This window comes from Solea senegalensis, linkage group LG9, assembly GCF_019176455.1.
Source record: "Solea senegalensis isolate Sse05_10M linkage group LG9, IFAPA_SoseM_1, whole genome shotgun sequence".
In the NCBI taxonomy this organism is placed as follows: domain Eukaryota; kingdom Metazoa; phylum Chordata; class Actinopteri; order Pleuronectiformes; family Soleidae; genus Solea; species Solea senegalensis.
Genome location: NC_058029.1, coordinates 18,822,496 through 18,845,445, shown reverse-complemented (window position 1 = coordinate 18,845,445; position 22,950 = coordinate 18,822,496). Strand labels below are relative to the sequence as shown.

General features: G+C 42.3%; 1 protein-coding gene across 2 annotated transcripts; it reads right to left on the bottom strand.

The window, feature by feature from the left end:
- Nucleotides 1-1,238: 1,238 nt before the first annotated feature.
- On the bottom strand, nt 1,239-22,152 carry epb41l4b (erythrocyte membrane protein band 4.1 like 4B). Of its 2 annotated transcripts, XM_044034805.1 has the most exons (23): nt 21,586-22,152; nt 18,188-18,292; nt 18,052-18,094; nt 17,514-17,592; nt 17,193-17,237; nt 15,596-15,648; nt 14,208-14,328; nt 12,183-12,270; nt 11,949-12,037; nt 11,756-11,825; nt 11,478-11,647; nt 10,720-10,829; nt 10,200-10,233; nt 9,714-9,747; nt 9,490-9,593; nt 5,745-5,875; nt 4,690-4,820; nt 4,486-4,599; nt 4,339-4,394; nt 3,906-4,058; nt 3,568-3,688; nt 3,340-3,473; nt 1,239-2,550 (listed from the first exon to the last, which is right to left on the bottom strand). In XM_044034805.1, exons 1-23 carry the CDS (start codon nt 21,856-21,858, stop codon nt 2,487-2,489), a joined length of 2,322 nt encoding a protein of 773 aa, XP_043890740.1. In that variant the 5' UTR covers nt 21,859-22,152; the 3' UTR covers nt 1,239-2,486. The 2 variants fall into 2 exon arrangements, with proteins under 2 accessions (XP_043890740.1, XP_043890741.1); XM_044034806.1 differs by lacking the exon at nt 3,340-3,473.
- Between the last annotated feature and the right edge of the window lie 798 nt (nt 22,153-22,950).

Here is a 22,950-nt window from a genome sequence, read left to right as displayed (position 1 = left end):
TTCCACAGGGTTGAAAAGTGAAGCATTGAGAGTGCATGAAGGGGGAAGAGAGAAGGAAGAGAGACAAAACCATGTCAGACCCCCTCAGGGCAGATTTGGCATTGTGTAATTCAATCTTGTGCACCCCACCCAATCTGAACCCTTTTAAACACACACACACACACACATTTTCCCTCCTACAAAAAGCACACTGTCTAACCTGCAGAACAACACTATTAGTAGCCACACTGTAAAGCCCCAAATACTTTGTTGTCTTCCCTTTAAACAGTGCATGGCAACTCTTGTGTGGTTATTTGTTTTATTATTATTATTATTATTATTTTAAATCTTTGAAGTGATAATCCTGTTTTACGCCCAGTTCAAAATGTTCCAGCGTTGAATTGAAATAAAAGAAAGAAAAGTAAACATGCATTAATATTATGAGGTGTGGGTGGTGTGTGAGCCTTATTTAACTAGTAAATTTATTAAATGTTTATTCAAAAATAATTTTAAAAGTTACAAGATCTACTTAAATTATATGTGGATCTTCATGTCCCATTTGTTTAATTATGTGATACTACATAATAGTATATTGTATGTTATTATTAAAAATGAGCAATTATGATATGATGATCAGCGGCAGAAATGTTCTGTCTGTGTTCCACTCACTGAATCACTGATTGTACATTTTAATGTAATAGCTTTTGGAAAAAGCTGTAAAAAGACATCCAAATCCGATAAACCCAAGATGAAGGACAGAACAGGCAACATGCTAAAGAGCATAACATGCACACCAGTTGTTGCTGCCAAAAACAAATTAATTATTTTTGGTAATGCTATAATTAGACGTCAAGAGGGGGACAACCAAACTTTTTCCAAAATCAAACTTTATCTTCTGCCCGAATCTAGTTATTTCTATACAATCCCTTGTTACACTTGTCTTGCAACAGAGTATGATGTATTTCTGTGAAATGATTATATACGAACGTGTTCAGAAATAAAAAGATTTGCCGCACATTCCTTCACAGATGAATTATCTGGTGATGACTGGTTCACCGAAGGAAAGAACAGAGGAGCAATTACAGGCTGACTCACTGCACTGTAACAGGTTTGAAGAGGCAGATAAATCAGTTATATTCTTTATAACAACATTCCCTCTAAGGGTGGGTGAGGCCTACATACACACTTAACACAGAAGCACGCAGGGCGAGGCAGAGTCACATTCCCATGTCAGGACCAAAGATGACGCTACAGTGTTGTCAAACTGATAATATGGCTTTTAATATGGCCCAGCTCACTCAACACATTCTGCACAGCAGGAGATGAACTGCTGCCGCTGATGTGGACGTGACAATAGAAATAAACTTGTTGAGCAGCATGGTAATGCAAACTCAAACCTAAATCGCGTGACTTCTGAAGGGACCACATGATAGAGCAGTGGTTAGCACTGCCGCCTTGCAGTGAAAAGACCTGGGTTCACGAGCCAGGCAGAAGAGCCAGGAGGAGTTTGCATGTTCTGCATGTTCTCCCCGTGTGCATGTGTGGGTTCTCCAGGTTCTCCAGTTTCCTCCCACAGTCCAAAAACATACAGAACCTAACTGCACTTGCACATACTGTGTGAGCTGTGATGGACGGGCGACCTGTCCAGGGTGTACCCTGCCTTTAATCCAGTGTGCAACGCTCATGTGGAGGACAAAGCAGCAGTAGACAATGAGACGGCGTTTCATTGTCTACCTCTGGTGAAAACACCAAACGTGATCCAGTATCTGTTCCTTCTAACAACCTGTAGTGCAGGAGCAGTGGCTGCAGGTTTGTCTCCCTCCAGTGGACCGACTGAAACCACAGCTTCACAGTCAGGACAATCCAGTCTCATCTTGATTTGCACTGCACTATTCAGAGTTTCTTCTTCTTTTTCTTCTTCCTAAAATGCTGCAAATGTTTAGTAATATCAAAGTACACAGCTGACATCAGAAAACATACAGTCTCCGATGCACGCTCTCTCACTTTCAGCATATCAAATATGACGTCTATTTACACTTTGATTTGAAAGTGAAGTGACTTTTTATTTCAGCAGTTTCAGCTTATGTTTGTTTGTACAGCTCGATGCTTCAACAGTCACTGTCTAAAACACAGTTTGGATGTCAACAATGACACAGTGATGATGTGATCACATAAACCTAAACATAACTGCAAAGCAAGACATTTCATCTTGTAACACATTGATCATGCAGGCAGCACCAGGCTCATCTGAAGCTAGTCTGTTTTCTGTGTGCGTGTGTGTGTGTGTGTGTGTGTGTGTGCATCATTTCAGTTCATGTCACTTTAGTCTATATTTTATACTTTTGAGTTCATTGAATAGAAAGGACCGTCCATCTAAAATAACAGTTTCCTTTATGCAAATATATATTTATAACTGCTGAATGTATATGCAAATCTACAAATGTTGATCACAGCCAACAACTTTGGGGACCTCCAGTTGAGCTTTTTGTGTGACAGAGGTCAACATCTCAGAGCTCCGTCATCAGGAGCGCTCTGAGTATCTTCTCTCTGTCCAACCTGGTTTCCTCTCCACTGCAAACACACAAAGCACACAACCGTTCTGCTAAAAAGTGCTTCAACCAGGACCATGATAACAATGTACAGTACAAACAATGACACGGCGAACATAAGGTGACTGTGCATATCAAAGGTGAAGAGGAGCAAGGGTTGCAAGGAGCAAAGGTCCGTGTGTCCATTGTGGGCTATTGTAAGAACACACTGGTCCAAAATGGCAGCCTTTGTACAGCTGACCTTGCCACTCATATAACTATAAAAGGCTCATTCTGGGGTAATGAAAGCAACAATTCCGACAATCAGGTGATTGTACACTTTATCTTCAATTTCTGCCAAATGAAATAATTGCACCTAAACTGTACACACTGGACCTTTAAGCAAAGTGGCCTTGATGACGAGACACAGCGTGTTATTGTAAATAAAACCCAGCTCAGTAAATGTGGTGACCATACATTTACTCATACAGATGCGACACACCATTTAAGTAAATGCATGTGGCATACTAAAGAAGTTTAGTGTAAATGGGCCATTTATTGTTTATATTTGAAATGTTTTCATTTCAAATATAGTATATACAATAGAGGAAAGTATCCAAAGGAGGTGAATGGCAAAGAAAAAGTGGGACAGCCAGAGAGGTGGAGAAAGTAGGCAGAAATAAGTAGGCAGTCATTTTAGGAAAAAAGAAATCGTCTGAAAATGGGAACGGCTGATTTAAAAGATGATTTACTCCACTGTCAAATAGGTGCAGTGCAATAAAAAAAGGACAGTTTCAAATATGTCCCAGAGAGAAGAGTAGAAGTTAATTACCTGTCATTATGGGCAGCAAGGTAAGGGACCAGGTGAGGAATGGAGCTACGGTAATAAGAAGGGGACGGGTGGGGGGAAGGTGAAGGAGACGGACAGCATGGACTACCGAGCTCCAGTGCTGGCATATTGTCCACCTGGAATACACATCAATATACACAACATATAGAGTGGGAATTGTTCCTTATAAGCGGCATTGTATGTGTGTGTGTGTGTGTGTGTGTGTGTTACCTGTGGGTATATGGAGGGCTGTATCTGTTTGTCCAATGAACTGCTGGAGCCTGACTTGGCCATGCTCTGAGAGGAGATGGCTGCAAGTGCTTCTGGAAGATTATCTTCATCTTCATGGTTACTGATGAGCAATCAATTGAAAGAAAGGGGACTGAGTGACTTACATGACCTGCACATTGTTAGGAACAAATGTTATTTCCAAAGAGCCACTTCCACGTCAAATACCCAGTGGAGTGCGGTATTTATTTCAGGAAGGCAATGTCCCACACATGGAGGCTCAAGTGCTGCTCGGGCACGCCGCCCCTTCAACAGCAATCAAAGGCGATGCATATACTCACAAGCTGAACTGTCTAACCAGTCGTTTTCTGCGGCTGGTGCTTGGGTTGGCTTTGGGCTGCAGTCTGTCTGGCATTGGACTGCGCTCTTGCCACAGAGGCGTCTTGTCTGCAGTAAAACTGGAAGCAGCCGAGTCTTGGGATGAGCTCTGATGCCTGAGGACCAAGAGTCATCGCATGAAAAATTTGTTCTTTGCAACGACACATGAAATCATTGAAAATACTTGCATTGTCATGTTTTTTTTCAGGGTTTAAAACCGGCTTGAAGTTTGGATGAAGTGCTTTAAACTGTATTTGTAATAGATACTGTATTCTCTTATCAATTTGTGTAATAAGAGGAAGTGCTTGAATTTGACCTTAGAAAAGGTGTATAAACACTGACATGTGCAGACACAAGTGTAAGTGTAAGTGTAACAAAAAGTATGAAAGCACTGGCCTGTCACTGAGGGTCTCATTTGAGTTCTTTCCTCTGGGCGTTGTTGGATCTTCGTTCTTCATATTTGGAGGACAGAACAAACAATTAGCATGTCGTTTTCAGTGCTGTTAGATGGCAGTCACAGTTGACAGAGCTTCATCATCTTACTCTGAAAGCTGCCTCCATCTGGGCTTTGAGGATGTTACATTTAAGGCGGTCGGGGAGCATTGCTGGGGAGGCAGGGGGATGCAGAGACTTCTCAGACAGCTGCTTCTCCTCTCCCTGCGACAGGGAACACAGGAAGCTTAAGACGACTCTCTCGCTCTTCGTGTGAGCAGAACGGGACAACAGTGTGTCACTAATGTGTCTGACCTTGTTGTCAATGTTGACATGAAGTGACGGCAGCGAGGGCCAGGGAGGAGAATCACTGTCCGACTCGAGAGCCTTGAGCAGAGACTGAGAAATCTCAAACTCGTCTGCTTGGCAGTGGGGAGCTTGTCGCTCTGACAGACATACACAGGCCGATTACATGAGTATTCTCAAGAAACGATAATCACGTCATCTATTGCAAGTTGCAACTGTTGTGAAGACATAAATTATGAAGAATGCTCTAAATGTTTTTTAATAAATAAAAACACTCTAAAAAAAAAACATTTAGGTAGATATATGAGAGTTACTACATACATTAAGTGTATTTTTAACATCTACCCATGGCCACTTTATTAGGTACATCTGATTAACTGCAAACCAAACACATGACTGCATGTCAACGCATTCAGGCATGTAGACTTGGCCAATACAAAAGTTCAAACCAGGTATGAAGGAAGAAAGGTGAGTTATTTGACTTTGAATGAGGCACAATAGCTGGGGCCAGACGGGCTGGTTGGAGCATTGCAGAAACTGCTGAACTAGTGGGATTATCAGCCATAACTAGTTCTAGGGTTTACATAGGATCATACAAAAAGAGAGAAAAAAAACAAACAGTGGCCAACAGTTGTATATGTGTATGTAGTCTGGATGACATGGAGAGAATGTACCAGAAAGGTTGCAATAGCTCACAATAGTAACATAAATAATGACTTGTTACAGCCAGGGTATGCAGAGTACCGTCTATCGATGCACAACACATCATACTTTGAAGCAGATTAACTACAGCAGCCACACTGTTTGTCTGGTGTACCTAATAATGTAGCCAGTGATTGTATTTTGTGTATTTTATTTTATTTTAACTAATAACATGTAGCAGTTATAGATAGAGATATGAATGGACAGATGGATAGATGGATGACTTAAACAAAACAAAAGATGTTGCTGACAAATACATTGAACACTGAACAGGAAAAGAGCATTAGGAATCCAGACATATGACAGATTTGCATACAGACACTGCTTGGACAGCTTCTCCTCACGCTGCCAAGGATACTCACTGTTCTTGTTGTGGCAGAGCGTGCCTTGACTGTGTGTGTGGCGCCGGTGATGGTGGTGGATCTTGCCAGAATAAAAAGTCTCATTCTCCTCGATGCTGAACTGATCAGAAGCAGGACCACTCAGGGGGAAACTGAAGAAAACAAAGACGTAATCAAAACAACATAACAACCATGGTACTGTACTGCAAATAAATCACCTTAATCAGTGTACAGTATATCACAACACAATGAGGGTTTGATCAATAAAGGAAGGACTTTTGTTTTTACATTTTTGCATTTAAAAACTCTTTTTTTATTTGAAGAGCAATAGAGAAGCGTCCCTAAAGGCATCGTGTGATCTGAGTAAACATCTCAAAGTAAAAGGCCACACACTATAACAGCAAAACCATGGCCACATTTTCTGTAAACAGTTGGCTCATTTAGTTAATCCATAACCCGATAGAACAGTCATGCTAGTTTTATTTTACATCTTCCATTTGAAAGCACAAACACATTATACAACATGATTCTAGTTTCATGGTTCTAATTCACATCAAACTATATTCTATACATAAAGCAGCTTAATCCCCAAACCAGCAGAGAGTATGTGCTTGTCGGGAACCCTTCCACCTGTGTCACTTTACTTTACACGTCACTTTACCTCACTCTATTAAAAGTCATTTAGATAAATACATGTGCAGGAGATTTCTAAGGCTTGAAGTTACAGTAAATTTAATCTTCCAGGCAGATCTAAGGCATTGCAGTAAACACAGTGACGGATTAGAACACAACTCACGAGCAAAGGCACAACACGACTAAATCTCCTCCTAACTTGAGGGATAATAACGATGTCACTCTCAGAACATTTCAAATTAATTTGGTGCATGTTGTAGTTGTAAAGAAAGAAGTTAAAATGAAGTCAGTGAGTAAGCTCGCAGCTAAAACTTCAACCTATTTTTGTTTACATTTTTGGAAACTGGTGTGCCAATACATCTTCTGGCAAAACTCGGGGATGTACCGGGAACAATCAGTCCATTTGTTTGATAATAATAATCATAATAGGACAAAGCTAGCATCCCATCAAACTGCTGAACAACGTTTCGCGGACTCTACTAGTGTGCAGCACAGGAATGTTGCCCCACAACATGAGATCAAAACACCGCTACACTGACAAACACAGAGAGTCATGTGGAGCTGAAATCAAGACTGTGTGAACTCAATTGTTAATGATTTAAATGAAAGAGACAATTGTTTATTTTCAAAAGTTATGGTTTTCAGTTATGGTGGGGAATTTTTTTTTGGGGGGGGGGCTTGTTATAAAGCAACCTGGGAAAATGTTTGTCCCACTTAATCTAGAAAAATGCATTCAAGACCTTGAAAATAAGTATTATTTTAGGTTGAACTGCCTCTATAAGCTGAGCGTCGCAGCTACTGCTCCACGTTGATAAGCGGTCAAATTAAAACAGAAAACTTCCCATTCTTTTCACAACAACGGCAGAGAATTGTCCCTTTCTTCTCACTCTGTCTCTCTAGCCCTCGCACTCTGACAATATCTGTCCTGATTTTAAAATGTGACGAATGGATGAAGACAGATGTGGTGATGATGATGATGTGGGGATTTTGTTTTATCCACTCGAGGACGTCAGAAGAGCTCGTCTCTTAGGGGAGGCACCAGTCTTTGTAAAGCGTTAGTGTTGAGAGTCTGGCTATGACACAGATTCCCAAGAAAAGTAAAGGTCAAAGTGCAGTCATGACTTTATCCCTGTGCACCACACTGATGGATCGTGGGAGGATGCTGCTGGTTCGCTGTGGAATGGGAGGATAACTGGTCACGGGACTCACAGCTTCAACAGACGGCCTGAACATGACAAGGACATGGAAATCACACACGTACACACACAAACACACACGAAGCACATGAGTGACATGGAATTTGATGAAAAAACATGGCAACAAAACAAGTGTGAGATGAGTGACTTGGACTAAAAATAGAAACTTGCCAGCCAATTAATTAATAATACTGGCGCTAAGTGTTTCTATGACCTATGACAAAGCCTATCTTTAGAAATGAGTGCAGTCGGTGGCCAACACTGAATATGATCTTTTTCCTCCTTCATCTGAAAAAATGTAACACTAATAATAACAAATAACACACTGAATAGCTTAATGAAGATTTCTTGAATATCATTAAAGGTGATATGTGTCAGATATGTACATCATTGACCTTTAGTGTTTAAAAGAGTGACTGCAGTCCCAATAGAAAACATTATATGAGCATGGGCGACAGATTTTCCAAAAATACGCAACACGCTGCACTAGATTCAAGATTCAATACTTTATTGCCATGTCGAAAGAGTCGAATGGTATTTGAACACGGCATTACACTGTGTTCTTTCTCAAACACACACTGTGCATAACTGTCCCACTGTATGTTTTATTTTTATAAACAGCGAAACATAAAGTTCTAGCACGACTGGGCTTGGCTTGACGGTTTGGGTGTTCTATATATCTTATTTTTTAATTCTTAGTTAGAACGTTTAGAGAACTCTCTTTATACAGTTGCTCAAATCCAGTCATTAGGTCTCTGAAACGTAGCTGTGAGGATTTTCATTATTTTTCCCTTTCAAAAATGTGAAAAATAAAATGTTTTATTGTGAAAACCAGGTGTTGATGTCCTTACAAATCAGCTTGAGTCATTGGATCATAGGCTTTTTACCGTAAAGGCCTTTGTAAGAAACAATTGTCAGATAGCTTGACCACAGTAACTAGTGACGAGCAAAGCAGTTCTTTTCGATGAATCATTATAATCTGTTAATTCAAAAGATTAGTTCAATACTTCCTGCATGACCGGAGCGCAGACTCCATCTGATACACTGAGTCACTGAACTGAAATATGACTGAATGGGTTGTGATGCCGCTCACAATTGCAGGCTTTCGCTAAATACACCAGAATCCTCTGTTAAATATTGAGATTTTAGACATTTCCTTGCTAAATGTTGGAGATTAACCACTTTCACTCTTTACTTTAACTGATCTACAGTTCAGCATTGTTCGGTGTGATTCCTGTGTTGGACGTTGGGCTCATGACTCTTCCAGTGACAACACTCACTGGTAATTAGTGGCCAGCAGTCTGTCGACATCACATTTTAGTTTTGGCTCAGCTCGCTTGGAACCTCGCCAGAGCACAAACCAAAAAAAATACCAGGTACTATCGCTAATGGAAAAGCAAAAAAAAAAACCTAGTAGAGTCGAGCCATGTTAGAGCTGTATAGTGGAAAAGCTCCATTAGTGAGTCAGCAAAAGGGCGAAGGGTGAAAGTGAATTCACATGATGTGAAGAGACGACAATAAGAGACTATTAAAAACATTATATACGTTAAATATCCACCGACAAAGTGTATCAGAGACCTTGACTGTTCTCTGTGCTTTCCTGTCCGTGAAACAAATATCAACACTGGCATGTTTGTTGTAAACTTCCTTTTCGCTTCCTGTTTCTGAGAGGGATACCGTGGCTTTTTAGGTTCAGGTCTGTTCAGTGTTTTAGATCCTTAGCAGCTATCTGCTCTTTCTATTCTCTCTCTCCATTCTGATTATTAATGTGAATTAAAATAATGTATAAACTAAACATTAGGTTAAAAAAAAAAAACGTATAAGCGTACACAATATTTGCTGATGCAGCAGAAATCAGCCTGATGAATCGGCCCATACAAGTTCACAGTCACATCCTCCATAACCCCTCCACACCTGTGTGTGGTCAGCTGACATACCTGTGTGGTGGCATGTGTCCGGAGGGCTGCAGGTAAACTGGGGGTGTGAGTGCAGGGTGGGGCGTGCGCCACGACTCACGGCCAATGGGAATGTTGTGCTGGTACTGAAAGGGGAGGAGAGGGCAGGGATTGAAGAGACGGAGAAATTAAATGTTGTCACAAGGATGAAGCCAGATCAGCAGCTGCTGCATGCGTCTGGGTTAGGGTTATCTGAGGTCACTCACTGGATGGAGGCTGGGATCAGGGCTGGTGTGAGAGCTGGAAAAAGAAAGATAACAACCATTAATAGCAGATTAACAAACTAAATGACTGTGTGAATATTTGTGATGGAGCAGTGGTGGAAAAAAAAACTGCAACGTGAGGACATTTGACTTTCCTTTTACAGAAGCATAACTTAGCATGAGCGTTATTATCCAGGCTGTTTTGTGGATTGAGGTTAAGGTTAGGGATAACCCTTTGTTTAGTAGGCTGTCCAAATGAATAGAAGCTGGGGACATAAATCTGTTGACACAGTCATGTTATGGGGACAAAAATGAAGTATTACATTTTAAAATGAAGACATGTTGTATCTTTAGGATGAGGTTAGGGTTAAGGTTAGGCCAGTAGTGGTTTGAGATTAGAGATTAGAGTAAATCTCCAACAAATCAATGTAAGTCAATGTAATGAAACCAGACTCTATGTGTGTGTGTGTGTGTGTGTGTGTGTTTTACCTGATATGTGAAGGTTTGGCAGGAGAAATGGCGGCTAATAGAGAGATATGATGGGGGTAAGTGAAGAAAGAAATGAGATTAGCACAGTGAAATAAAGAATAATAACAAAAACAACAATAGCACCACCACCATCACTACTACTAAATAATAATATTTATTATCAAGCAACTTCCATAGCAGATAATTCTGCTCAAAGCTCTTTCCAAAAAAGTTTTAGAGAACTGAATGTATGCTAGTAAAGGACATTAATATTGTACTCTATATATTGTATTAAGGCAGAAAGAAGGAGGTTGTTATGGAGGGATGAGGAATACAGCAGGTGTAAATTCTGAGCACTCCATTAACATTAAACTGAAGAATTACTACTTTCATTTCAGGCAAACACTTCTTCAAGGACGAATAACTTTACAGCTGAAACTTTTCAACAATGTGCAAGCGTTATGACAACATGCGCTTGCTTGTGAAGGACAGCGTGACATTGTTAGGTGTGTGTGTGTGTGCGTGCGCTGATAAGACTCACCTTTGCCCAGCGAATGAGTGCGGGAGGGGTATCGCTTGCTTGGCCTTCTCTCAAATGTACTCGTCCTCCTCAGTCTTCCTCCATGAGTGGCCTGATACTCCGTCTTCCCACTGAGAAAAAAACAACATGCACATGTGTAGAGGTTATTGCAGATTTCAGTGACGGGCAATTGAATCTAAACAACTTTATTCTGATTTCAAGGCATGTAAAGGAACTGTTACAGCCACGATCATGGAAAACTGTTCACTAAAACTAATTAAGAGACATTTCTTTGACAAGAAAATCATTCTGGAGGCAGGATTCATAAATACATACATTATAATAAATATGTGACAAACTCAGCCTATTTTGATGAATTAAATGCTCCAGATAACAGACCCTGGTATATTTATTAAACTGTGCATTGCTACACTCTCCACATTACATTTCACTGACCTGAAGCACAGACTAAAATGTAAAACAGACTTTACACAGCTTTGTTTAGAGGATACAGCAAATGACAGGAAGTGGCCTTCAAGTGTGAGAATTTGCTTTGATAATAATCAGAAGAAAACAAACAATATGAATGTAATATCTCAGTCGCCATAGGAACAGATCCATGTAACCATAGATACACTGTAACCATAGATACACAGGTTCTGTTTTATGTGACACTCTATTCTCCATACACTGATACGAGTGCTGGCCACAACTCCCTCAGTGAGCCACAGTGTATTGTCCTTGTTCAGGTGAGGTTTACACAGATCTCCAGGCTCTACCTGAATCTGAAACGAGACCCAAGTCGCGTGAAGTCGCTGTGGCTGGCTTTGCCCGTAGCTGGCTGTCGTAGGCGGAAGAAGGCGTGGCTCTCCACAGCACACTTCCACAGGTGTTTGCAAGTCTTGGCGCTGGCCAGCTGGAACACAAACGTGTGCTCCTGCTCCCGACCCTGCAGTACGTGACGAGGACAAACAGAGAAAACAAACACCGTTAGTCATCTTTCTGGGGGGGGGGTTGTTTGTATGTAAACATGACGTCTATGGCCAAGGGTGCACACCTGATCGTCATCCTCCACCACAACCAGTGTCAGACGACTCTTTTTAAAGTCCAACCGAGTGATTTTGGGCCTAAGTAACACACAAATACACAGGAAAATGTGTATTTATTCGTGCACATATTCAGAAAAAATTCAAGTCAACTAAACCAGTATTACTATTTACTGATGTGTTTAATGTGTTTGCTGTACTTACCAAAAGAAGAGCCCAATTTTGTTGGAGCCCTCAAATACTAAGATGCCAGTAGGAGTGAGACCTAGTGCATATTCTCCTCCATCTCTGCCCTGAGGACACAGCCAACACACACACACACACACACACACACACACACACACACACACACACACGCCCCTTTACTTCTCTACAATAAAACAGTGATAAGGAACAGACACACATTGTATTAAGTAACCTTTGTGACGTAAAACACACCTTGACAAAGTGCATATCTACTCCATAAAGTTCCAGCCACTTGCATTTGTTGAGAAAAGAAACCTCTGCTTGTGTAGGACTCTTTCCCCTGGAGATTGAAAATAAAAAAAAAGGAAAGACACCATGTTGAGTCTTAACATCAAAACCTTTCACTCATCTCGCCACTAACACTGTGGCACCTCAGTCTCAAAAGAAAACTATCAATATCCACACACTTGCTGTCTGGCTTCTATTGGTAATTGGTGTTAGCTCTAAGGGAAATGTGTGGTGAGTAACTATCCGGCTGCATCACTGACTCACTCTGGTGTGTGTGAGAATGTGTGTGAACTCTGTGGGTTTGTCCTCGTGTGGCTCAGTCAAGCAAAGCATATGTGTGTGTGTAATCTCATCCGAAGGTGGGAGCAATCAGCCGGTGGCTGGGTTAAATACTGCCCAGAATCAATCAGGACCCTTCAGGCATTAATCCCTTAATCCTTCAAACAGAACAACGAGAGTGAGAATGAGGCCAAGGAGAAGAGAGGGAGGGACAGTGAAATTTAGACGCCGCCGTCAGCGGAGGACACGGCCACTGAAAGGCAGGGGTGATAACAGGGTTGGTAACGTGAGCTGCTGCATGTCCCTTTCTCTGAGAACAGCGGACGACATTAGTCCACAATGAGAACATCTATTAAAGGTCCAGTGTGTAAGAATTAGTGACATCTAATTCTTACACACTGGACCTTGGGGTGGAGTGGCTCAGTGGTTAAGACCGGTACCCTGTGTGCGAAAGACCTCATGGTCGCAAGTTCGATTCCACCCCTGTCTGATTGTACTCGATTCCATTGTAAGTCGCTTTGGATAAAAGCGTCTGCTAAATGACATGTAATGTAATGTAATAACATCTAATGGTGAGCCTGCGCACTGTAACAAACAGAGGACTCCTCAGCTGAAATAGATAACACGTTCTGACTAGTTTGTCCATGTAGAAACATGTTGGCGCGAGATGGCCGCCTCTGTAAAGCAAAGTACATATGAAAGGCTGATTCTGACGCAGCAAAGAAACAAACAATATTTATTTTAAAGTGGTTATACACTTAGGTTTCATGATATGGAATTACTGCAAGCCTATTATCATGATACAGTATCACCGCAATAAACAAACCCTTTTTTAACACTATTTCTATGGTGGTGTAGTTTTTCTTTCAGTGGTGTGTGTGCTACTGGATGCATGGAGTTTACATTTTTACTTTCTATCAGACCAAACCTGAGCCAGGAGGAGGATTTCCTCTCTGACTTCTCGACAGCTCTGACTGGATCATTTGCATAAAAGCCAAACACCATGATGTCCCCATAAAAGTGCTATTTTCAGGGAGTACAGCGTCTTCTGCAGCAGGCACAGCAGGATGAGTGGCAGTGCATTTAAAATCGCTTGTAGTATTTAACTTGAATCTCTAGGTTTGAGAAACATTTATTGCATGTTTCACGCCGTGTTTACCCTCCCTCACTTCACTGTGCAGCAGCTTTGATGTCCCCATAACAGCACTGTTCAGAGATGCAGATCTCTCTTGTTTCTGGATTTATGTTGAGTAGTAGCGTGATTAAATAAAGTTCCGTTGGGGATGACGTGTGTCTGTCGTGACTTTTCGTGACACCTGAGACTTGAGTGTGTGTGTGTGATGAAGCAACAAATATCACTACTTGAAGTCCATGTTATTAATGCAGTGTTGCTGCACAAAATACTGTGATAATATGCGGAATAACTGATTTTCTTTTATAAAACCATACTGTGCTTATAGGGAGTACATATCATTTCAGCCAATAAACCTTCCTAAATGTCAATTGTACAATTTCACCAGGGCTAGAGATGTCCTAACTAGGTGTAATGCCACAAGCCTGCGTTGGGCCCACATGGGACCCTAATACATGGGGCCCCTGAAGTCTTTTAAAATGCCTCTGCTATAGGGCAGTGACAGGAGGGACTTAATTATCTGTCCATTTGTCTCATCCACTGGGGTGAAGAAAGTGCTTATGTGCCGTCTGTCTCACCTGAGCTCCAGCCACTTGCTGAAGATGTCCGCCTCCATGGTCGCGCACTGTTTGGGAGTGAAACGAAACTCCGACACCAGCTCAGGAGAGTGATCCAGAGGATCGCAGTCTCCCAGCTCGCCTGGGAGAGAAAACAAACTCAATTATGACAAGCACAGACAAAGAGGCAAGGACGTTCATGAACACAAACGCTTAACAGAGCACACACGACACTGTAAACTGTGTATTGTGAGGGCAAGACACTCAGTTGCTAAACAACCAGCAGCCGAGCTTATGGTGACTAAGCACTGCAGTCAAATTGACATTACTGAGTCACTTTTGACAGTAATTTTGATCTGCTGGTGCTATGTCTACACTATTGGCGCAAAATACACCAGACTCCTCTGTTAAATGATGAGATTTTAGACTTTTTCCTTGCTAAATGTTGTAGATTAAGTGTTTTTAACAGTTCAGCATTATTCAGATTGATTCTTGTGTCAGACATCGCACTCATGACTCTTCCAGTGATGACGATGATGACTGATCTGTGACCGGCAGTCTGTTGACGCCACGTATACTATCGGCTCAGCTCACTGGGAACCTCACCAGAGCAGGTACTACAAAAGTACCAGGTACTATCACTAATGGAACAAAAAGGGAGTCAAACTGGAACCGTGTAGTGGAAAAGAGCCATATGTATCGCAACTGACCCTAATTTATTAATTATTGATTTAAGTGACTTAAACTGTGACATGGTTATTGGTTTCAGACAGACCAGTCTGACTATTTCAGAAACTGCTGATCTACTGGGATTTTCACGCACAAACATCTCTGGAGTTCACAGAGGATGGTGCAGAAAGAGAAAACAGAATGAACAGAGGGGACACAGTGTTGCAGAGTTACAAAGGCAACAGTAAGCCAAATAACCACTTGTTACAATCAAGAAATTAGGAAAACCATCTCTGAAAGCACGACACATGGTAACTGGAAGCCATTGGGCTACAGGTGTAACTCATGCCACATTATTAGGCGTCCGCTACCTACGCCAAGGGTTGTGCATATAGTAGACAAAACAATAAGCGTTTAAAAATAATTCAAATATATATTTCTGACCTTTTATTCTTCTGTATTTGATTTTTCAATGACAGTATATAAAATACAGCACCGGCAAGGAAATAACTACTGTAAGGGTTCAAGTTTAAACTCTTCATATTGATTTTCATATTTTAATGACACTTCCTGAAAGGTAAATTACGCCAAATGAATATAAAAGCTTTGGGTGTGTTTTGGAAAAGTCAAGTCAAACACCACTTGTGCTCAAGGAGAGGAGGGCTGCTGAAGAATTTCTCAATGTAAGTGTTTATATAAATGAATAAAAAGACATGAATGAGTGTGTGACGTCTACTTACTTTGTAAACAATACGCCGCCAGCTCTACTGAGACATCATATGGGCATTTCAGTCTGAAGAGGAAACAAGACACTGGTGAAGAGCTGTTCTCAATGCGTCCTGTCCATAAGGTGATGTTGTTGAAAGTGGGTGAATGACCTATATGTGTGTATGTGTGTATTTGTGTGTGTCAAGGAGGAGAGGAGCAACCTTCTTCCTAAAATAAGTTCCTGTTCCTGATCTCAAGCTTTAGAATAGAGCCAGACTCGTGGGATGTGTGGCCCAGATAGAGCTATGAGAGCAAGTGAGGGGTGTTTATGTGACAGAAGAATCCACCATACAGATGTCCCCAAACTCTAATGTAGGTGACCTAAGTGAGCACTCGCGCAAGTCAGTCACAGGTTTTACCCTTCTTGTGAGACCTAGAAGCTCACACTTGACATGGGAATCATCAGAAAAACACCTGCAATGTGATTCTCAGTGAGGGTTCACCTGTTGTTCATGACCACATGTGTTTTCATGGCTCCAAATAACAGCTTTGAAATCATTTTGATCGGTCACTGATGATAAATCATACCGCCACAGAGCATCGTCTCCCTGACAGTGGACAAGCTAACCTTGCACCTAATGATGACTCATCTCTTCTCCGTCATCCTAACTTTTCACTTCTTTAGCTGATCTCCTATTTTAGTTGATGTTAAAACAAGCTGCAAGGAGAGGATCCTTTCGCCCTGTTGTCTTACATTTAGAGTAACTAACCACTTCAGCGATTGGTAAACGAGAAATGCAAACCAATGTCACCTTTCTCTGCGGTGTTAGCCAAAGAGGAAGCTGAGAAGAAAGGATAATGAGAACATTTCTGGAGTGATGCCACATATATATGTAACACCATTAAGCTGGCAAGCAGAGAGAGAGAGAGAGACCAGAGAAATGCCGGCTCATCCATGTCATGAAGTTGCTCACACACCTGAGCAGCAGGTCAAGTTGGGGCGGTTCAGCGCTCGATCGGGTGGGAATCAGTGAACCCCTCCCCCAAGATGAGTAATCACATTCATACGTAAATATGTGGAGGCTACTAGCGACTTCAAATATTTAAATGCGGGCCAAAAACTGTGTTGATGTTTTGGTCTGTTATAACACCCACTGCTACATAACAACACAACAACACTCGGGAAGCCAGCAGAGACGTCTGAAGGTTGAGGACAGATTTGCTGACTTTTTCATTTCTTTTCAGGAATCAGGAAAGCGAAACGTCTCTCTCTCTCTCTCTCTCTCTCTCTCCCATACAAATTGATATTTGATATTTAGCAAATATAAAGTTGCCTCATCATGTGATTTCTATCTGCAGCTGTGACTCTGCTGCTGCTGCTCTGAAGCGGACATATTTGTCTGACACATGAAAATGAACACCGACGTGCATCTCTGTGTTTTTAAATTTGGAAGTGTAGTAACCATTTTAAATGCTAAACGTCACTGCTATTCATATTTTACATATGATCCCCCTTTGAAGAAGAGATTTATAACGTCACACCCTCCTGTACTGAATATTTAGTGCTGTGTGATTCACTTAGTATTTCACCGAGTAGAAACTGAATGACTACATGACAAAGAAACTCACTTGCCAGACAGGACGTCTTGTCGAAGCTGCAACACAAACAGATACCTGTCGAAGTCAAAAACACAAAATAGAAGGTGAGAGTTTTACACTGGAAATAAACCGTAATAAAAAGTGATTTATCACAAGTGTTTCCTCATCACTGTCACATAATTTACTTTAACAAGCCTCAGTGCATTTGGCCTTGATTTGAATGTGCCCACAGCAGCAAAGTAATTAGCCTGACCTCCCCTTTGGACCTGTAAACTGGGCTCTGGAGAGATACTGGGAGCATTTGTGTGTGTGTGTGTGTGTATGTATCTGATTTGTGTTTGAGATCTTCACCTTGTGAACTCCTCACGCAGGTTGTTTGGCTCTGAAGAGTAAAACTTCACTCTGAAGAAGAGTCGGTAAGGAGGTCCATCTAGAAGAGAGGAGGGCAGAGGGAGAAGTGTGAATACACACAGAGAACGACAGGAAGTGTAAGACGGGGAGAGAGACAAACATTTATTTGACCAAATCAAGTGTTCTCCTGATATTTTTCCCTCAGATCTATTTACTCGACTGCTCTCACCCAGGTCTTTTGTCGCTGTCGGCAATGCCATAAAGATGTATTTATACTGTACAGTATTTCTCTATATGATATTTTCACATTTAATCCCTGTATGACATCAATCAAACCCCCGTACGTACACACACACACACACACACACCAAATCATGTATCATTGTTACAAGCTGGCTGGAAAGCAAACAAGAGTATGGCTTCTAATGGACACGCTAATCCCCGCGTCAACATTTCACAATGTGCCACCTGCTTCCTACTCACCTGCTTCCACATGCACACCGCACAGTTCCTGCACAAGACAAACAGTTGAACTCACCTCGAATCTGTTTCTTTATGAGCTTGGACATATCCAGCCAGTGCTAAAACACAGGAAAAGAAAAAGAGTTATTTGGTGAGTGTGAGTTACATCGGCTTGTGCTCTACTGTGACAAACGTGAACACTCGTCACTCACCGAGACTTGGTCTGTGTCCATGTACTGCAATCCAAAATAGTCTGTCTCTATCAAATCTATGTGGTACATGATCTGGTCAAACAGGTCCTGACCTTTGGATTTGCTCTAGAAAACAAACAAAAAAAAGAGGAGGAGGGGGGTTATTTATTTATTTTTGTTTTTTTTAATCCTCTCAGCTGCACTAACATCATCTTCTGTGGGCAAACAGAACTGAAATAAGATTTTCATCTTTCAGGTGCCCCACAGATGAAACTTCATCTGTATGAAATTTCAGACATGAAGATGAACGAGAGACAAGCCTGGAGTCTATAACTGAAGAAAAATGATCAGTGTTTGTTTGTGTGTGCACGTGTGTCTTATTGTTTGGACCAGTAGTTCTCATGGAGACCAAAATGAAGTCCTAATGAGGCAGAATGAGGTTAAGTTTGAGCAACTGGTTAAGTTTAGGGCTAAGATTTGCATTGTGGTAAGATTACGGTTATAATTAGGCATTAATGGCTATGGTTAATTTTAGGGATAAGGTTTTGTTTAAGCCATCCTAATGAACAGAATTTTAAAGCGTGCTGAGAAGAATAGCTGTGCAAAGCCTGTGTGTGTGTGTGTGTGTGTGTGTGTGTGTGTGTGTGTGAGAGAGAGAGAATGAGAAGGAGAGGTGCTTTAAAAGCTCAGGTTGTGAGGAACTTGGGACTACATTATTGGGACTTTCCTTCGTTTTGGGCAATTTTACAGTGTGTGTGTGCATCCACACTCATTTGGTTGAGACAAGTTGCCGTTATCATGAATCTATCATACAGTCATGGAGTGTGTTGTGTGTGTATGTGGGGGGCAGGGTCAAAAGGTCAAGGAAAAGCCCCTGCAGGAAAGGCCTTTATTCCGGCCTTTAATACAACGCAGTGCACAAGTTAGTGCACAACTTTAAAGACTGTTTCACAAAACATTATCTGAATAGTCCAAAAGCAGTGAGTGTGTGTGTGTGTGTGTGTGTGTGTAAGATCACCGCATATGAAGCCCAAACACAAGTCTGAACCATATTGCACAGGGCAATTTTGGATAAAGATGACAGCCTTGTACTTTGGATCCTGATAACCAGTAGAAAAACTACCTGGTGAGTGAGTGAATGAATGAGGACATCAGTGGCATGAAGGGAGAGGGGGACAGAAAAACAAAAACAGAATGATCGTGATCATTCTGCTGTGTGTGGCTGATTGAAATCACAGCCTCTATCGCACGCATGCACATGCAATGAATATTTGACTGTTTCTTTTCTACCTTTTGTTTAGGCTGCATTCAGCCTGAAGTGACAGCCTAATAGGCTTTAATAGGGTGAGTTTCAGCTCTGTTCAAAGCATCTGTATCAATGCCTGTGGGAAAACTAGCAGACATGAACAAACTTGTTCCAACACACCTGTGACTAAGCCACCAGCTCAACAAGCCATGTGTCATTTTGTTGCTAGAGCTGTTATATCTCCGCTGAAGATGTGTGTAACCTCCCTGTAGGACAATAGACAAAAACTCCCTACACCCCGATTACCCGCGACGCGCCGACCTTCGGAAGGTGACGCATGTACACAACAGCTTATGTGACACACATGACCTTCAAGATGGAAACACCTCACAAGACACCACTTACGCACGTGTGCCCACACACTCGCTCATCATCCCACCTACCCCTCACACATACTTGCAGCACTCAAGTCCACACAGTGGTAAATCAGATCAGGGAGTCGGGGAATAGAGCGAGACGGCTGGAGAACAGGAGGGAGAAGGAGAACAAGAGGGAGGATGTGGAGGCAGGGTGTGAAAGAGTTAAGATGATGAGCAATGGAGAATGGAGAAGGCCACAGAGGGAGTGTTTAAGATGATAAGGAGGCAGATGGGGCACAGATTGCTTTGAGATCAGATGCAGTCAATTATACTGATGGAGGGAGAATAGGAGAATAGAGTGATTGAGAGAAACGCTGTAAAAGAGAAAGGGGGGCAGCTGTAGTTGGAAGAATGGAAAGTAATGTCATCACCATCTAGAGCAGACACACATCCATACACTCATTCATACTGTACTGTACAGGTCACTATGATACTACAGACCACAGTGTTTTACCCTCAGACCAATAAATATCAATTAGGCATGTGACGGTATGCAAAATCACATCACAATTATCCTAAAAATAATGTTGATTCAATTGCTATTGCAATAACTGTCAAAATATGCTTTATATATGTATTTGGTTTGTACCTGAAAGGTTACTGATACAGAGAATCCAATGTTGCCAACTTTTCAAAGGTCCAGTGTGTAAGACTTTGTGACATCCAATGGTGAGAAACTACAGAAAGGATGTCGTATGTCTTTGTTTGCATAGTCAAAATGCAGTACACGTGCTGGCTGGCTGCAAGATGGCAGCCTCCATAAAGCAAGAGCTTTGCATAAAGTACATATTAAACACTTTACTCTACTATGAAAACCAAACCAGTTTAGTACAAACATACTCACAGGTCATTCACTCAATTTCTGCCAACAAACTCGCCTAAACGTTACACACTGAATGGACCTTTAAAGTTAAAAACAATAAAAGAGAGGTTCTGGGAATACGTAAGCTCCCCCAGGTGGCACTTCAAAATAAAACTAGGACTGTATGATTATGAGCCAGACGGAATTTTCAAGTCTCTCACGTCTCTATTTATGATTATCCTACTTATTTTAAATGCTTAATATAAGGGCCAAATGTTTTTTTATAGATATCTACAGTATATCTTTTGACTGACATTGTGATTGCAATCTAAGAGGGAATGGTAATTTTTACATAATTACTCATATTCATTTTCAGAACATATTTAAAATGATTACTGTGTGATATTTGCACAGATCTGTGAGAAACAAAGATGTTTTCTACAGTCTGTAGGATATGACGTGTATAGGTCAGGACAATATTGAATCCACAAAGGTAATTTCACACACATTTTGGCATAAATAGTGCAAAATAATTGTATATGTTCCCATCACAATGTCTGAGGTCTCAAAATGAGATCTTGTTTCTTTTGTTGGATCAATGGAAAAGTTATTCTTTGTGTTAGTGACGCTGATACCTGAGAGTTTTGTCATTGTCTGGTAGAGCAATTAACTTCTCTGACAATACACTATTCTCTAGGCTGAACTAAACCATAATAATTCACTACAATATAGTTCAGCATGTAGTCAGTTTAACTGAATTTACTTTAATGAACAATAGTAACCCTTTCTTGCTTGTGGGTAACTACCAGGAACCACCTTATGTTCCACACTGTGTCCACGGCCCACGCTTTGACACACACACTGATCTGGTCTACTGACGTGCTGTGTGTTTACACACTGTGTAAACACGCGGTCAGAACTCTGCACGGGCACAGTCAGCTCACTCACTCACAGGCAAATCCACATTGACATCCGAGCCGTCCAGCAGCAAGACGCGGCAGGTGATGGTGGTCCTCGCCGTTCCGCCCGCCGGTATGTGAACCGGTGCTCCGCCCGTGACCACGGCGGGCGCGTGGACGACCTGCTGCTGGTGGGCCAACAGCAGGGGGTTCCCTGTCAACCCCCCTCCTCCTCCTCCCCCTTTACCGTCCCGCTCGTCCCTCTCCCTGGTGTGGAAGCGGCTCCGGGAGCGGCGACTGAACGTCCGGCGTAAAAAGCCCATCATCTTCCTGGTCCACAAGGCGAGGAGGTCCGTGTTATGTCCGAGAAGACTGCTCCACACTCCGGTCTGCCCGCTTTTGCTGCCACCGCCTCCTCCTCGTCCTCCCCGGGGCGAGGAGTCACTCAGCAGGCACGGCGGAGACTTCAGGGCTGCCGCGCAGTCCTCAGGGTGGATGTCAGCGGTGGCGGCAGCGAGGAGACTCCGGCCGCATACTAATTCACCACAGAGGCGACAACCAGTTGATTTTCAATCTCTGAGTCCGGTGTGAGCGACAGGACTCTGTTACGGAAACACAGAGCGCGTCCCTCCCTCCCTCCCTCCGTCCGTCCGTCCCTCCTCCTCCCCCTGTCCTGTCCTGTCCCTCTGCCGTGCACCTGCCTCCTCCTGTTTGGCTCGCTGTTGCGCACCGACTTTAAAATCCCGGAGAAATCCCGTCCGACAGTCCGCAGCGGACACTTCCGTGACTCACGCGACTTGTCACCTCTGAAGCCGCCAACCACCGGCGCACAGGTCCAGTCCAGGTGGATGTAGTTTCTTGTCTCCACCGGAGAACCGAAACTAGATCACCACCTCCTCACAGGTACAAGTCATCCAACGAAACTGGACAAACAGCCTGATCTGCGCCTGCGTAAAAACACAACACAGCGTAGAACAAACTTCTGTTCCTCCCGACTGGCCGACACACCGGAGTCAGCAAACTAGCGCCACCTGTCTGCCGCGCTTCCGCATGGCAACACCATGTGGAGAATACTGATCTGCCATAATGGTTGAAAAAAGTTATCTGTAGCCGATCAGTGTAAACTCATTATTTTTTTTAGGTAATTTCTATCTAAATTCTCAGCGTCGTACCCATTTAATTAAAAACACGCACTCACAAACCGTTTCCTTCCTCAGGCCATTTGACTTCTAAACCAGTAACTCACACAAGTAACCCTCCCCTCACACTGCAATATTCTGCTCTCTGTGCAATATCCTGTCCTTTCCTATAGTCCTCTCCTCTGCATTCTATTTAGTTTAGTCTCATCACTTTGTTAATTCTAACTTTGCCTCCAAGGAAGTCCATTGTCAGACAACTACAGATGCAACTGCACAAAC